Source organism: Peromyscus maniculatus, chromosome 5 (assembly GCF_049852395.1).
Source record: "Peromyscus maniculatus bairdii isolate BWxNUB_F1_BW_parent chromosome 5, HU_Pman_BW_mat_3.1, whole genome shotgun sequence".
In the NCBI taxonomy this organism is placed as follows: Eukaryota; Metazoa; Chordata; class Mammalia; order Rodentia; family Cricetidae; genus Peromyscus; species Peromyscus maniculatus.
The window spans coordinates 20,154,308-20,170,716 of record NC_134856.1 but is presented as its reverse complement, the minus strand read 5'-3'; the positions used below and the strand labels follow the sequence as shown (position 1 = coordinate 20,170,716).

The following is a 16,409-nucleotide window of genomic DNA, read 5'->3' as shown; positions in this document are numbered from 1 at the left end:
AACTGCGCCGCGGCGGGCTACGGACAGCAGGAAGGGAAGCCGTAGTTGTGGGGTTCGCGGCAGTAGAAGGGCTGCGCTAGAGCTCGGGGCTCGTTCACGTCTCCCGGACCAGCGCACGCTCGTGTGCACTTGCGCAGAAGGGAGGCCAGGATTGGTTGTGGGACGGTCTCATTTTTCTTGTGCCCAATCTGGACGCGCCGGGGGTGGGTCTTAGCGCCCTGACAGTCTGAGTTTCCGCGCGCATTTCTTCGGGCCATGGAGTCGGAGCTGGTGCGGCGCCTCGCCCCGCGCCTCGGCCTGGCGGAGCCGGGTGTCCTGAGGTGAGTGCGGCCGTGCGTGCTGGGATGCGTCCCTGACTCGCGGCCCTGGGTCCTCCCAAGGCGACGCCGGAGGCACTGGCGGTGCGGGAATGACCGCACGCTGGTCTGGGCGAGACTCGGGCGGCCCTTCGTGGAGAAAAGCCTTCGGGCTGTTGGCTTGTGGGAGATGACTTCAGAGGGCGTTTGCAGTCGTCCAGCTCTGCGGGATGCACTGCGGTCGGGAAAGGAGCCGGTCAGGGTGACCCGCTGGTCATTTCTCAGGCTCCGGAACCTATTTAGAGCGGTGAGCGGGACAGGCAGGACGGACCCCGTGGAAATGACTGTAAATGGCAAGAGTAAGGGAGGATATTGTACAGAGTGGAGAGCTGGAATGACGAGTCAGCAAGGCCCCAGTGGCTTTGAGGCTGGTTTGTTAGTGCCACGCTTGGGGAAATGTGGCAAGAGTGGCCCAGATAGCCTCGGTTTTCAGAAGCCGTTGAGATTGGGGGGATAATTGTATGATCTGTCGATGGAGTGACGCTATTGCAGGCAAGCGTACGGCACCCCGTGAGGTGAGGGGAGGGAAAGAAAGGCGCTCTAATTAGATCTGAAGATAGGACTCGTGATTAATAAAATAGCGGTTCGTTAAATGTGGTCCTGAATCCGCCACAGCAACAGTGTCATCTTGTTAGAAATAAAAAGTCCGTAAGCTTCATCCCAGGGCTACTGACCAGAAATGGGATGGGACTCAGAACTGTTTTCACAAGCCTCCAAAACTGAGAACCACTCATTTAAGGAAGAGAAAGAAAGGATTTGATTTGCTCAAACCTGCCTGCCTTCAGCTCTTTACACTTCAAGAAATGTTAGGAGAAGGATTGTCTGGGGAGACTTGAATTCACTTTTCTTTAAAAGCGCTTGGACACAGCTAAGTCTAGAGTCATTTTGGTCCCACCTAAAGAACTTTACCTCGCCAAAGGATGTGAATTCTAGGCCCCATATGAACTTGCATAAAAGTTAGGTGGGGTATGAGTCCCATCGAGCTGCCTTCAGTTCTTTGCCTAAGTGTTGGACAAAGGTCTGGAACAATTTTAGTGAACATACTGCCTTTATAACCAGGAAAGCAGAGGAGTACCTACGGCTGTCTAAGGTGAGGTGTACCGGTCTGTCTGCTCACAGCTCAGAAACCAGCAGTGCTGTCATATGCCTGGACCTTGCAGCTTCCTGCATGAAGTGCCCCCTGGATAGAGTAAGTAGGTTCCATCATCTGAATGACCTGATGTGACACTCAGGCTTCTTTGTTTCATTTTAATCTTCTTGTGGTCGGCTCTGTTTCTTTTCATGTTGCTGTGATAAATTACCCCGATTAAAGCAGCTCACAGGAGAGGGTTTCTAGCTGACAATTCAAGGGTACAATCTATCCTGGCACAGAAATCAAAGCAACTTGAAGAATCTACATGGCAGTCACAGTTAGGAAGTCATTGTACTCAGTTCACTTTCTCCTTTTCAGGCAGTCCAGGATCCTGTGGCAGGAAAGTATGCCACCCACAGTGAGCAAGTCTGTTGTCCCACCCCTACTAATCCAATCGACATAATCCCCCTTAGGCATGCCCAGAGGCTCTTCTTCCAAGTGAATCTAAACCTCAAATTGAAAGTTGAGATTAACTCTCACAGCTGGACCAGGCCTTCTCAAAATCCATAAGGTTTTAGAATTTTAGATTCAGGAAGAGTCACACATTTGAAACCAAATGTTAGATTAACTCTGTGAGCTGCCAGTTTCTTCATCCATAAAATGAGGATAAAAAATGTCTTTCACTGGGTTATTATGACTAGAGTTGATATCTATCCTTATGTAATGTATCTAGCAGTACTTGTGTCATAATTGATGTATTCATTAAAGCTCTGTTAACTTTCTGTTGCTATCCATCTCTTCGGTCGATTCTCCTCTGCCAAGTTCCCTTTTGTCTTAGTGTGAGGCTGCTTTGTTGTCATATCTTTTATGAAGCCCCAGCTTCCCCCAGATGGAGTTGGTTCCTTGCTGTGGTGGAGTGTCCTGCTCTTCTCCCCTTACTTCCAGACACACACCTTCCTCGCGCTACTCTCAATACTTCCCTTATTTTTCCCAGTAATTTGCACATTGCCTCCAAAATCACATATATGTGTCTCCCTCTGGATATTTGCAAAGCTGAGACAAGCAATACTGTTTAAACATTTTTAAAGTTCTTGGAAATAGTAGACTGCTTGGCATGATTGTTGATTTTTGAGTTAAATAAAGTTAGCACATAATTAATACCATATTGGGGACTATTGGGGTCCAGCCACTCAATAGTCCCCTCCCAGGGTCCGGGAAGAATCTACAACCAGCTGATAATGAATCTTTGATGAAAAGAAATGAATCTATGTACACTAAATTCCTTAGTCAATACATTTTATTATTCTGTCAGTTTTCTCTCTACAAGCTTATACTCTGCTTTCATTTTTAGCTCCTTTCTTTTTTTTTTTTTTTTTTTTTTGGTTTTTCGAGACAGGGTTTCTCTGTGTAGCTTTGCGCCTTTCCTGGAGCTCACTTGGTAGACCAGGCTGGCCTCGAACTCACAGAGATCCGCCTGGCTCTGCCTCTCAAGTGCTGGGATTAAAGGCGTGCGCCAACACCGCCCGGCCGTTTAGCTCCTTTCTTGACCAATATCTCTTTACATTTATCTGTTGTCCCCTCCAGGTTCTATCTTAATTCCTTCATCTAGTTCTGTCCCTTCTAGGTTCTCATCCATCTAGTTCTTTCCCCTGTCAGCTCCTCTCCCATTTCCTTCTCTTTCATCTGGCTCTTCCCCATCTGGCTCTTCCTCATCTTCCATCTCGTTCCTCTAGTCCTCTCTTTTAGCCCTTCAATCTAGTTCTTCCCCATCTCAGTTTGTTCCTCTCAAGTTCTTTTTTTTTTTTTTTTTTTTTTTTTTTTCTATCAATATCTTTTTTTTTTTTTTTTTTTTTTTGTGATATATATTTTTTATTTTACAATACCATTCAGTTCTACATATCAGCCATGGGTTCCCCTATTCTCCCCCCTCCCACGCCCTCCCCTTACCCCCAGCCCACCCTCCATTCCCATCTCCTCCAGGACAAGTCCTCCCCCGAGGACTGTGATCGACTTGGTAGACTCAGTCCAGGGAGGTCCAGTCCCCTCCTCCCAGACTGAGCCAAGTGTCCCTGCATAAGTTCCTGGTTTCAAACAGCCAACTCATGTAATGAGCACAGGACTTGGTCCCACTGCCTAAATGCCTCCCAAACTGATCAAGCCAATCAACTGTCTCACCTATTCAGAGGGCCTGATCCAGCTGGGAGCCCCTCAGTCTTTGGTTCATAGTTCATGTGTTTCCATTCATTTGGCTATTTTTTTTTCAATAATTGAGTAAAACTGAAATTTATTATATGCCACAGTCGTCCTACGGACCTCCATGCTATATATATATAGCCTCTATGGTTCTATGGGTTGTGGTCTGATTGTTCATTTTATATCTAGAATCCACCAATGAGTGAGTACATACCATAACTGTCTTTCTGGGTTTTGGTTACCTCACTCAGGATGATATTTTCTAGTTCCATCCATTTGCCTGCAAATTTCATGCTTTCATTGTTTTTCTCTGCTGAGTAGTACTCCATTGTGTATATGTACCACATTTTTTTCATCCATTCTTCCGTTGATGGGCATCTAGGTTGTTTCCAGGTTCTGGCTATTACAAATAGTGCTGCTATGAACATAGCTGAGCATGTATCTTTATGGTATGTATCAGCATTCTTTGGGTATATGCCCAAGAGTGGGATGGCTGGGTCTTGAGGTAGTTTGATTCCTAATTTTCTGAGAAACCGCCATACTGATTTCCATAGTGGTTGTACAAGTTTACATTCCCACCAACAGTGGAGGAGTGTTCCCTTTGCTCCACATCCTCTCCAACATTGGTTGTCATTGGTGTTTTTGATCTTAGCCATTCTAATAGGTGTAAGGTGGTATCTCAGAGTCGTTTTGATTTGCATTTCTCTGATGATTAAGGATGTTGAGCATTTCTTTAAATGTCTTTCAGCCATTTGTAGTTCTTGTTTTGTGAATTCTCTGTTTAGCTCTTTAGCCCATTTTTTAATTGGACTGTTCAGTGCTTTGATGTCTAGTTTCTTGAGTTCTTTATATATTGTGGAGATCAATCCTCTGTCAGATGTGGGGTTGGTGAAGATCTTTTCCCAATCTGTTGGCTGTCTTTTTGTCTTATTGACTGTGTCTTTTGCCCTGCAAAAGCTTCTCAGTTTTGAGAGGTCCCATTTATTAATGGTTGTGCTCAGGGTCTGTGCTGTCGGTGTTTTATTTAGGAAATGGTCTCCAGTGCCAATGCGTTCAAGAGTGCTTCCTATCTTCTTTTCTATTAAGTTTAGTGTAACTGGATTTATGTTTAGGTCTTTGATCCACTTGGACTTGAGTTTTGTGCATGGTGACAGATATGGATCTATTTGTAATCTTTTACATATTGACATCCAGTTATGCCAGCACCATTTGTTGAAGATACTTTCTTTGTTCCATTGTATAGTTTTGGCTCCTTTGTCAAAAACCAGGTGTTCATATGTGCATGGATTAATGTCAGGGTCTTCAATTCGATTCCATTGGTCCGTATGTCGGTTTTTATACCAGTACCAAGCTGTTTTTATTACTATAGCTCTATAGTAGAGTTTGAGGTCCGGGATGGTGATGCCTCCAAGGGTTGCTTTATCGTATAGGATTCTTTTAGCTATCCTGGGTCTTTTGTTTTTCCATATAAAGTTGAGTATTTTTCTTTCCAAGTCTGTGAAGAATTGTGTTGGGATTTTGATGGGGATTGCATTGAATCTGTAGATTGCTTTTGGTAAGATTGCCATTTTTACTATGTTAATCCTACCTATCCATGAGCATGGGAGATCCTTCCATTTTCTGATATCTTCTTCAATTTCTTTCTTTAGAGATTTAAAGTTCTTATCAAAAAGGTCTTTCACTTGTTTAGTTAGTGTTATCCCAAGGTATTTTATATTATTTGTGGCTATTGTAAAGGGTGATGTTTCTCTGACTTCTTTCTCAGCCCTTTTATCATTTGTGTATAGGAGGGCTACTGATTTTTTTGAGTTGATCTTGTATCCTGCCACTTTACTGAAGGAGTTTATCAGCTGTAGAAGTTCCCTGGTAGAGTTTTTGGGGTCACTTATGTATACTATCATATCATCTGCAAATAGTGAAAGTTTGACTTCTTCCTTGCCAATTTGTATCCCTTTGATCTCCTTTTGTTGTCTTATTGCTCTAGCTAGAACTTCTAGTACTATATTGAATAAATATGGGGAGAGTGGACAGCCTTGTCTTGTTCCTGAATTTAGTTTTATCACTTTGAGTTTCTCTCCGTTTAATTTGATGTTTGCTGTTGGCTTGCTATAAATTGCTTTTATTATGTTTAGAAATGTTCCTTGTATTCCTATTCTTTCTAAGACCTTTATCATGAAGGGGTGTTGGATTTTGTCAAAGGCTTTTTCAGCATCTAGGGAGATGATCATGTGGTTTTTTTCTTTCAGTTTGTTTATATGGTGTATTACATTGACTGATTTCCGTATGTTGAACCATCCTTGCATCCCTGGGATGAATCCTACTTGGTCGTGATGGATGATTGTTTTGATGTATTCTTGGATTCGGTTTGCCAATATTTTGTTGAGTATTTTTGCATCGATGTTCATGAGGGAGATTGGTCTGTAGTTCTCTTTCTTTGTTGCATCTTTGTGTGGTTTGGGTATCAGGGTAATTGTAGCCTCATAAAAAGAGTTTGGTAGTGTTCCTTCTGTTTCTATTGTGTGGAACACTTTGAAGAGGATTGGTATTAGTTCTTCTTTGAAAGTCAGGTAGAATTCTGCACTGAAACCATCTGGTCCTGGGCTTTTTTTAGTTGGGAGACTTTTGATGACTGTTTCTATTTCTTTAGGGGTTATTGGTCTATTTAAATGGTTTATCTGGTCTTGATTTAATTTTGGTATTTGGTATTTATCCAGAAAATTGTCCATTTCTTCCTGGTTTTCCATTTTTGTGGAGTACAGGTTTTTGAAGTATGATCTGATGATTCTCTGGATTTCCTCATTGTCTGTTGTTATGTCTCCCTTTTCATTTCTGATTTTGTGAATTTGGGTGTTCTCTCTTTGCCTTTTGGTTAATTTGGCTAGTGGTTTGTCTATCTTGTTGATTTTTTCAAAGAACCAACTCTTTGTTTCATTGATTTTTTGTATTGTTCTCTTGTTTTCTATTTCGTTGATTTCAGCCCTCAATTTGATTATTTCCTGGCGTCTATTTCTCCTGGGTGAGTTTGTTTCTTTTTGTTCTAGAGCTTTCAGTTGTGCTGTTAATTCATTGGTATGGGATTGCTCCATCTTCTTTATGTGTGCATTTAGAGCTATGAATTTTCCTCTTAGCACTGCTTTCATAGTGTCCCATAAGTTTGGGTATGTTGTACTTTCATTTTCATTGAATTCTAGGAACTCTTTAATTTCTGTCTTTATTTCTTCCTTGACCCATTGATGTTTCAGGTGGGTATTATTCAGTTTCCATGAGTTTGTGGGTTTTCTATAATTTTTGTTGTTATTGAGTTCTAACTTTAAGGCTTGGTGGTCTGATAAAATACAGGAGGTTATTCCAATTTTTTTGTATCTGTTGAGATTTGTTTTGTGTCCAAGCATGTGGTCAATTTTTGAGAAGGTTCCATGGGGTGCTGAGAAGAAGGTATATTCTTTTGTGTTAGGATGGAATATTCTGTATATATCTATTAGGTCCATTTGAGTCATAACATCTGTTAGGTCCTTTATTTCTTTGTTAAGTTTCAGTCTGGTAGATCTATCTTTTGGTGAGAGTGGTGTGTTAAAATCTCCCACTACTAATGTGTGGGGTTTGATGTGCGTTTTAAACTTTAGTAGTGTTTCTTTTATGAATGTGGGTGCTTTTGTATTTGGAGCATAAATGTTTAGAATCGAGACTTCATCTTGGTGGATTTTTCCTGTGATGAATATGTAATGTCCATCCTGGTCTCTTTTGATTGATTTTAGTTTGAAGTCTATTTTATTAGATATTAGGATAGCTACACCAGCTTGTTTCTTAGGTCCATTTGCTTGGAAAACCTTTTCCCAGCCCTTTACTCGGAGGTAGTGTCTGTCTTTGGAGTTAAGGTGTGTTTCTTGTATGCAGCATATGGATGGGTCCTGTTTTCTAATCCATTCTGTTAGTCTGTGTCTTTTTATAGGTGAGTTGAGACCATTGATATTGATGGATATTAATGACCAGTGATTGTTAATTCCTGTTATTTTTTTGGTTGTGTTGTGTTGTCCTTCTGTGGTGTATGTTGGTGTAGGATTATCTATTGCTTGATTTTTCATGGATGTGTTTAGCTTCTTTGGGTTGAATTTTCCCTTCTAGTGCTTTCTGTAGGGCTGGGTTTGTGGACAGGTATTGATTAAATCTGGTTTTATCCTGGAATATTTTGTTTACTCCGCCTATGGTGATTAAGAGTTTTGCTGGGTATAATAGTCTGGGTTGGCATCCATGGTCTCTTAGTGTCTGCATGAGGTTTGTCCATGATCTTCTATCTTTCATAGTCTCTATTGAGTAGTCTGGTGTTATTCTGATGGGTTTGCCTTTATATGTTACTTGGTCCTTTTCCTTTGCAGCTCTTAATATTTTTTCTTTATTCTGTGTGTTTAGTGTTTTGATTATTATGTGGCGAGGGGACTTTTTTTTTGGATCCAGCCTATTCGGTGTTCTGTAAGCTTCTTGTATCTTCATAGGTATTTCTTTCTTTAGGTTAGGAAAGTTTTCTTCTATGATTTTGTTGAATATATTTTCTGTGCCTTTGAGTTGGTATTCTTCTCCTTCTTCTATCCCTATTATTCTTAGGTTTGGTCTTTTCATGGTGTCCCAAATTTCCTGGACGTTTTGTGTTAGGACTTTTTTGTCTTTATTGTTTTCTTTGACTGACGAATCTATTTTCTCTATCGTGTCTTCAGTGTCAGAGATTCTCTGTTCCATCTCTTGCAATCGGTTGGTTATGCTTGTTTCTGTAGTTCCTGTTCGTTTTGTCAGGATTTCTATTTCCAGCATTCCCTCAGCATGTGTTTTCTTTATTGTCTCAAATTCATTTTTCAGATCTTGGAATGTTTCTTTCATCTGTTTAATTGCTTTTTCTTGGCTTTCTTTGATTTCTTCCCATTTTTTGTTCGTTTTTTCTTCCATTTCTTTAAGGGAGTTTTTTATTTCCTCTTTAATGGAGTTTTTCATTTCCTCTTTAAGGGAAGTTTTTATTTCCTCTTTAAGGGAGTTTTTTATTTCCTCTTTAAGGAAAGTTTTTATTTCCTCTTTAAGGTAGTTTTTCAATTCCTCTTTAAGGAAAGTTTTTATTTCTTCATTGAGGGAATGTTTTATTTCTTCTTTAAGGGCCTCTATCATCTTCTTAATGTCATTTTTAGGGTTGATTTCTTCTGTTTCTTCTGTCATGGTATGTTTAGGTCTTGCAGGTGTAGAATCACTAGGTTCTGATGTTGCCATATAGGTCTTTATGTTGTTGCCTGTATTTTTGCACTGGCGCCTACTCATCTCTTCCTCTGTGAGGTGCAGGTGGTGTCTGTGTCTGAGAGTGCCTCTCTTGTTCTAATTTTTAGTCTTGGTTTAGTAGGGGTTCTTGGTTAAATTGGTGCTTTTGGGCTATTTCTTCAGGGGCAGCTGATTTCGATCGGTGAATTATGTACTTATGATTCTGGTGATCTGGTTTGGTGTCTGGGTAGCGCCTTCTTCTGTGTTCTCAGGTCACTTTTTGTTCATTTGTCAATTCCTCAGCTGATCTTGTTTCTTCAGACTTTAAACTGTGGGCATCTGAATCCTCTCCCAGATGGGTTTCAGCTGAGCAGGGTAGTCTCACCAACACCTCCAAGTTGTTGGGTTTCACAGGATCAGCAGCTGGGCCCTGGGTTGTCCTCAGACGGAGTGTTCAGATTCGTTCTGGTTCTGACCCACGGAGATAGCTTCTTCCCCAGATGTTGGGGTTAGGGGCGTCCCTGTTCCAAGCTATGTCTGCTTGTCTCCGTCCCTGGGCCTGTTTACCTCTGCGGTCCGCCGCCGGGCCTGTATGTCCCTGTCAGCTGCCGCTGGGTCTGTCTGCCTCTGGGGGCCGCCACCGGGCCTGAATGTCCCTGTCGGCCGCTGCACGTCTACCTCAGCGGGCTGCCGCTGGGCCCGTCTTCCTCCACAGGCCGCCGCCACAGGCCTACCTGCGTCTGCTTGTCTTCGCCGCCGGGCCTGTCTACCTCTGTGGACCGTCGCTGGGCCTGAATGTCTCTGCCGGCTGCCGCCGGGCCTGAATATCTCTGTCGGCTGCCGCCGCTGGGCCGGTCTACCTCAGCAGGCTGCTGCTGGGCCCGTCTACCTCCGCGGGCCGCCGCCGCAGGCCTACCTGCGTCTGCTTGTCTCTGCCGCCGGGCCTGTCTACCTCTGTGGGCCGCCGCTGGGCCTGAATGTCTCTGCCGGCTGCTGCCAGGCCTGAATGTCCCTGTCAGCTGCCGCCGCTGGGCCCGTCTACCTCCACCGGCCCCCGCCGCAGGCCTACCTGCGTCTGCTTGTCTCTGCCGCCGGGCCTGTCTACCTCTGTGGGCCGCCGCTGGGACCTTCACTGCCGCTGCTGTCCTACCTCTCCGCAAGAGACCTCCTTCCTGTGTCTCTGTCTTCTTATAGCGCAAACAATCTTAAAAGTCATCTGGATGTGAAAAAGACCCCAGGCATCCAAACCATTCCTTGCCACGTGGCTGGTGGCTTACCGGCATCTTCACATGCTGCTGGTCATGGCGGCGGCTGCTCCTCTCAAGTTCTTACCCATCTAGTTCTTCCATTCTCTTTTTCTCTTCTCCATGCTGTTCTCTCCCTGTCCACTGAAAATACCTGCCTTTTCTTTCCTTGGGTTTGTGGTTCTCTGCCTCCTCAGAATGTTTTATCTCTCACCTTGATATGTAAAAACCTCTTTTGTTCTCAAAGTGCTCTGGAGAACCACTAGGCCTCCTCAAGACCAGAGGATGGTCAGAGCTTCATTAGCACAGGTAACAAAGCTAGGCATCTCCTGCCAGCTTGTCTCCTAAGCTCAGCAGGGCAGTTAGTAACTTAGTAGGTTCAGCAGGTCAGGGGAGCTGAACTGTTTACCAATTGGTCTGGGCACACAAGGATTTCATTGCAGAAGACAGCTGGAATATTAAAGGCTGGGTAACACCAAATATTCATAATAAATGGCTTGCCTTTTGACAGGCCCTTGGCCGGTCAAAGTTCAGCTTTAATACACAGCTGAATCTCTATGATATATTCTTGCGGCCCGCAAGAATACCACTTAATAAATATTTAAGGATAATAATATATTGAACTTAAAATTTGTATGTTTTTCCTTTCAAAGGCTTATTTAATTAAGCTCTCTGGCTTGAACAAGAAGATGTATCAGAGCTGTCTTAAATCTTTTGAGTGTTTACTGGGATTAAATTCAAATATTGGAATAAGAGACCTAGCTGTACAGTTCAGCTGTACAGAAGCAGTGACCATGGCTTCAAAGATACTGCAAAGGTATGTATAATTTTTAAAGATTTATTTATTTTATGTGTATAAATGTTTGCCTGCATGTATATCTGCACCACATACATGCCTGGTGCCCTCAGGTCAGAAGAGAGCATCAGGTCCCTTGAACTGGAGTTCTGGATGGTTGTGAGCCACCGTGTGAACGCTGAGAACTGAACCCAGGTGCTCTGCAAGAGCAACAAGTGCTCTTAGCCACTGAACTGTTTCTCTAGCTCCTAAATAAATATTTTTTAAAAATCCTGAGTCAGTTGTTATAGCACAGTCAAAAAACAAATGCTAGCAATAGCTCAGGATAATGCAAGTTGGGAGCCAGATGAGACTACAAGTAAGTTTTATTTTGTTTTCTAAATTGTTTCATTGCATTTTCAGCCCCTTTGAAATAATACTTTTTTTCATTTTTTATTTATTTATTTATTTATTATCAGCTTGATACAGTATAAATTCTTCTCCTAATAGTGAGATGTTTCATTGAGGCTTGCCCAGTGATTGAGTAAAACCAAAACGTACACTTCATGACAAATAACTCCGCAAACGTTGCTGTCTCCTAGCTACGAGTCTAGTCTTACCGAAGCACAGCGAGCAGACCTGGACTTGTCCAGGCCGCTTTTCACCACTGCTGCACTGCTTTCAGCCTGCAAGTAAGCGTTGCTTTGTTCTGTTTTCCAGGGGCAGAGGGTAGGGGGTATTGTGGGTTTTTAAGACAGAATTTTGCTGTGTAGTCTATGCTGGCCTGAAAGTCACTGTGTATTAGACTCACGGTAATCCTTCTGCCTCAGACTCCCAAATTCTGAGATTTCAAGTGTGTGTGCACCCCAACGCCTGGATCTAGTCTAGTGTTCTTTTACCATTGGAAAATTTTGCCCATATGTGAATTTTTCATTCCTAAAGAATACTTCTGAGCCGGGCGGTGGTGGCACACGCCTTTAATTCCAGCACTCGGGAGGCAGAGGCAGGTGGATCTCTCAAGGCCAGCCTGGGCTTCAGAGTGAGATCCAGGAAAAGTGCAAAGCTACACAGAGAAACCCTATCTCAAAAAACCAAAAAAAAAAAAAAACTTCTGATTTCACTGACTTCAGCTCAGCACATTTTCTACTCCAAACCTGTAACAACATGGTTTGTGGCCTGGTAATCAGATTCTTGGATTACCTAATAATATAGCTGCCAGCTTAAAACTAGTGTTTCAAGAAGTTTACTTGCCAAGTGGCAACCATGTATATAAGCAAGGTATTGTCGTTTCAGACCCTGCTTTTTGTAAGTGATAAAATCTGCCAAGACAGTGGTCATGTTTGATTTTCCAGGCATGTTGTTTAAAAAGTACTGCCTGCAACTGTTCATTTGAGTATAAAACATTTCTGAAATAAATTCTTGTGTTTGAATCATCAAAATATTTAGTTGTCAGTATGCATACTGAATTATTACCATGAAATACTAATAATTTCTTAGATCTTTGAAGTTGTATTTCACCTTTTGAGAGAACTTTCTACAGAAAAATTATGTAATAGTCTGTTAAAGAATGTATTTCTCACTATCTAGTCTTTTTTTTTTTTTTTTTGGTGTATTTGGCTTGATTAGCAACATAACTAGGAGTGATTGCCATTCATGGATAATATCCTTTTAATTCAACAAGGGTATATGGGTGTACAAGGATGGAATGTAGTAGATAATACAAGAACTAAAAATAGTCAAATAACTCTGTTCTTGGAATTATATTAAATTGAGCAAGAAATGGTCAGTTGTCTTGGGGGAAGGTGTGTGTGTGGTGTGTATGCACGTGTGTGCAACAAATTTGCTGCCTGTGGAGGCCAAAAGAAGACATTAGAGTTACAGGTGGTTGTGAGCTACAATGTGGGTGTTGGAATTGAACCCAGGCCCTCTTAAAGAGTAGCTAGTGCTCTTAACCACTGAGCCATCTCTTCAGCCTCAGTTGGTTTGTTTAATTTTTAATTGATTGCTCTAGAGGAATATGAGCAGAGTTTTGGGCTTCGGGAGTGGGGCAAAGAGATGACTCTTCTTTATAAGTAGAATCATTCTCAAAGCAAGTTCTGCAAACTGGTAATGTCTAAGAGGTATGACGCTCTACAACAGATGGCTTTAGTTGCTCCATTTATTGCAGAACATGCATTTTAGCTCCCAGTTCAATAAGAGCAAATTATAAGCTAGCTAATGGCGTTGAGAATAAAGGAAAATCTAGACAGCTGGAGAATCTTAGTAAAGTGTGGGCAAAAAGTAAGAAGTTTATAATCTGGTTGACTTGCTAAGAAACTTGGTGATATTGAAAAAAGCAAATTTATGAAATTGTTTTTTAGAATTCTGAAGCTAAAAGTGGATAAAACCAAAATGATAACTACATCTGGTGTGAAAAAAGCAATATTTGATCGGCTATGTAAGCAGTTAGAGAAGATTGGGCAGCAGATTAACAGTAAGTATTCTGTAGTTGAAAATGCTGATTTATGAATTCTTTAATGAGAAAATTGACAGGCCAGGTCTACAAACAGTGTTTTAGTACCTTAGAAAATACAAATCCATGCCTAGAAAATATATTCTTTAAGAAACATCAGTGTCAGCCAAGCAGTTATCCTAGCACTCAGGATGCAGAAGCAGACAGAACTCTTTGTTTGAGGCCAGCCTGGTCTGCAGATTGAGTTCCAGGTCAGCCAGCACTACATAATGAAACCCTGTCTCAAAACAAAGAGACTCCAATGTTAAATGCCAGCTTCTGTGTACATAAGCTAGGGTGGAAGTGATTCTCATGTCTAACAAGAGAAACACCCAGAAAAGAGAGCAGCAAGATTATCTGCCTTTCCTTCATCTCGTTTTGCTCCCCTGGGTTTGAATTTCTGTGATCTACCTAAGGACCTATATGACTAAATAATAAAATTGAATTAAAAAAAATTAACCTTGAAACCACTTTTTCCTTTTCTAAAAGGAGACTCTGGAGATTTATCTAGTCCAGCACTGAAGAAAAAGAAGTCTGTGGTTGAAACACCAGCAAAAGGTAGGTAGGGCATCCTAGCTGTCCTGGTGCTGAAATTGGTGCGGTATGATTTATGCAGTGAGCAATACTGTTGCACTCCCAACAGTTTGCATGACAAGAGCCAGCACTAGAGAAAAGTCTGACCACTAACTCTGGATAAGACCTATTTTTCAAGCCAGGTGTGGTTGTACACACCTGTAATCCTAGCACTCAAAGGATTGACACAAGGGGGTTGCTGTAAATTCAAGGCCAGCTTGTCTATATAGTGAATTCCAGCATGGACTACACATTGATATCATCTCAGAACAACAACAAAAACAGCCTTTTAAGCAATAATTAAATGGAAGTAACAGAAGTGTAAGTAAAAATATATCTAAAGTGGCCAAAAATAAAAATATTCCTAATTTTTGAAAGTATGTGCAGTACAAGCATGGTGATGCACGTCTTTAATCCCAGCACTCAGTTCTTCCTTTAATACCAGCACTCAAGAGTTCAAGGCCAGCCTGGTCTACAAAGCAAGATCTAGACAGTGAGACCTTGTCAAAGCAGTGTGTGTGAGTGTGGGTAGCTGAGCTGCCAGGATTCATATCCTGCTTTGTCACAATTAACATCCTTAGGCAAACCAAATAGAATTCAAACAGAGACCCAAACATAAATTGGGCAAACTCAGAACTGGTTCAGAGAACTCAACTCCACCTAGTATTTGAACAGCAAGTCCTAATAGATTGAACCTAGAAGAATAGAAAAGATCCGATCGAGTCAAACTACTCGTTTGCTTTAAGTATGATCTAGTGTGAGGTCCCTGTTTGGATAACCAGAAAAGTAACTTGTGATTGACTACTTTTTTTTCCCTAAAAATATATTTTCAAATTCATTTCTAGTTACTTACATAGGAACTCTAACTATGAAGACAATCTGATGCTAACAGCTTCAGTTTTCTAATATGTGGGACCTGATTAATGTTAGCACCTACTTCGTAATGTTTGTGATGGGATTATTCGAGATACAAACTGTTGTTCAGTGTCTTAGAACGCTTAGCATGTAAGAAAGAAAAGCAAAATTTGTCATGTTACATTTCATTTAGTCTTATTCTTTTACCTTAATTGAAGTAAATACTTTTAATTTTTACTTCTATGCCATTTACAATTTGTAAACGTAAGTTTGAAATTACTTTTGATAACTTTCCTTTATAGAAATAGAAGAAGTAATAGAAACCCCACATAAAGCACTGAAAGATGAAGGTCTGACACAGGATTATGAAGAATGGAAAAGGAAGATTTTGGAAAATGCTGCCAAAGCTCAAACAGCTACCGCAGAGTCTAGAAGATGAAGGGCCTGAGGATTCATCTAAACTTGTATACCAGGCGTACTGAGGATTGTCTCAATATGAAAGACACTAGCACTAGGCACCTCATGTGGAAATAGATCAACCATAGTACCTCCGTAGACTCTGGATGGAATTGGGACCATTTTGCTTCTCTGTGTTAAGCTTAAGAAAGTCTCCTGACTTAACCTAGAACACACAAAAGATGTCTCAGACATTTTACTTGTTTTTTGTGTTTTTATTTTATTTCACTAAATCAGTGTTATAGAGCCTAAGTTAATAAATGTTTATTTTTTTTAAATTTATTTGTTTTATGTTTATGAGCATTTTGCCTGCATGTATGTTTGTGTACCACATGTGTGTCTGGTGCCAGTGGAGGCCAGAAAAGGGTGCTGGGTCCACTTAGACTAGAGTTACACACAGTCTAAGCTGTCAGTTGGTGCTGCGACTCAACCCCTGGTGCTCTTAACCACTGAACCATCTCTCCAACCCAATAAATGTTATTTTTATATGCATTTGAGTTGCAGTTCTCAGCATTGAGTAGTCTTTATTAGGCCAAAATCTTTATCTACTCAAATGAAGAAAAAGCCCATGTGTACTAAGCCCTATGACTCCCTAGAACCTAGACTCAGACTTCCTGGGTTTAAAACCCACTCTACTTTGCCACTTGAACAAATACAATTAACTTCTGTTGCTCCATCTATAAAGTGGAAATGAAAAGGTACTGCTTTGGCTGTGAATGTGGCTCAGTTGCTGGAATGACTGTCATGCTCCAAGGCCTGAGTTTGGTTACCAGTGCCACACAAAACCAGGCATAGTGCACCCTAGTAATCCCAGCACTTGGGAAGAGAAGGCAGAATCAGAAGTTCACAGTCATCCTCAACTACATAATGGGTTTAAAGCCAGTGTAGGATACATGAAAACCTGTCTCACTGCTGCCTAGAATAGCTGGGAGGCATATCAGACCCCAGTGCATTTTCATGCAAACAATATCAGCTGTGAAAAAATAATAAATTTAAACTTCACAGAGGCCTGACATAATTACATATTAGCACCATGTTATGCATTTAGACAGTGCACCAAAGTTTATTTCTTTGATATCCATACACTAAAAAAAAAAAGTAACCCTTTAACACTATGAAAGAAGCTATGTAAATTTATTCTTTTTATTGAAAATAACTTTTT

The 16,409-nt window shown here is 41.4% G+C and overlaps 1 protein-coding gene across 1 annotated transcript; it reads left to right on the top strand.

The window, feature by feature from the left end:
- Positions 1-4: 4 nt before the first annotated feature.
- Orc6 (origin recognition complex subunit 6) lies at positions 5-15,525 on the top strand. The gene is made up of 7 exons (XM_006971751.4): positions 5-320; positions 1,416-1,545; positions 10,751-10,914; positions 11,475-11,564; positions 13,233-13,345; positions 13,853-13,921; positions 15,094-15,525. Exons 1-7 carry the CDS (start codon positions 256-258, stop codon positions 15,228-15,230), a joined length of 768 nt encoding a protein of 255 aa, XP_006971813.1. The 5' UTR covers positions 5-255; the 3' UTR covers positions 15,231-15,525.
- The last annotated feature ends 884 nt before the right edge of the window (positions 15,526-16,409 follow it).

What these genes read in the sequence shown, in the direction of transcription:
- Orc6 (XM_006971751.4), top strand. Translation starts at nt 256, where the DNA reads ATGGAGTCGGAGCTGGTGCGGCGCCTCGCCCCGCGCCTCGGCCTGGCG. An exon ending in GCTTCAAAGATACTGCAAAG is followed by an intron (nt 10,915 to 11,474) that starts GTATGTATAATT and finishes GCTGTCTCCTAG; the next exon opens with CTACGAGTCTAGTCTTACCG. An exon ending in GATTGGGCAGCAGATTAACA is followed by an intron (nt 13,346 to 13,852) that starts GTAAGTATTCTG and finishes CTTTTCTAAAAG; the next exon opens with GAGACTCTGGAGATTTATCT.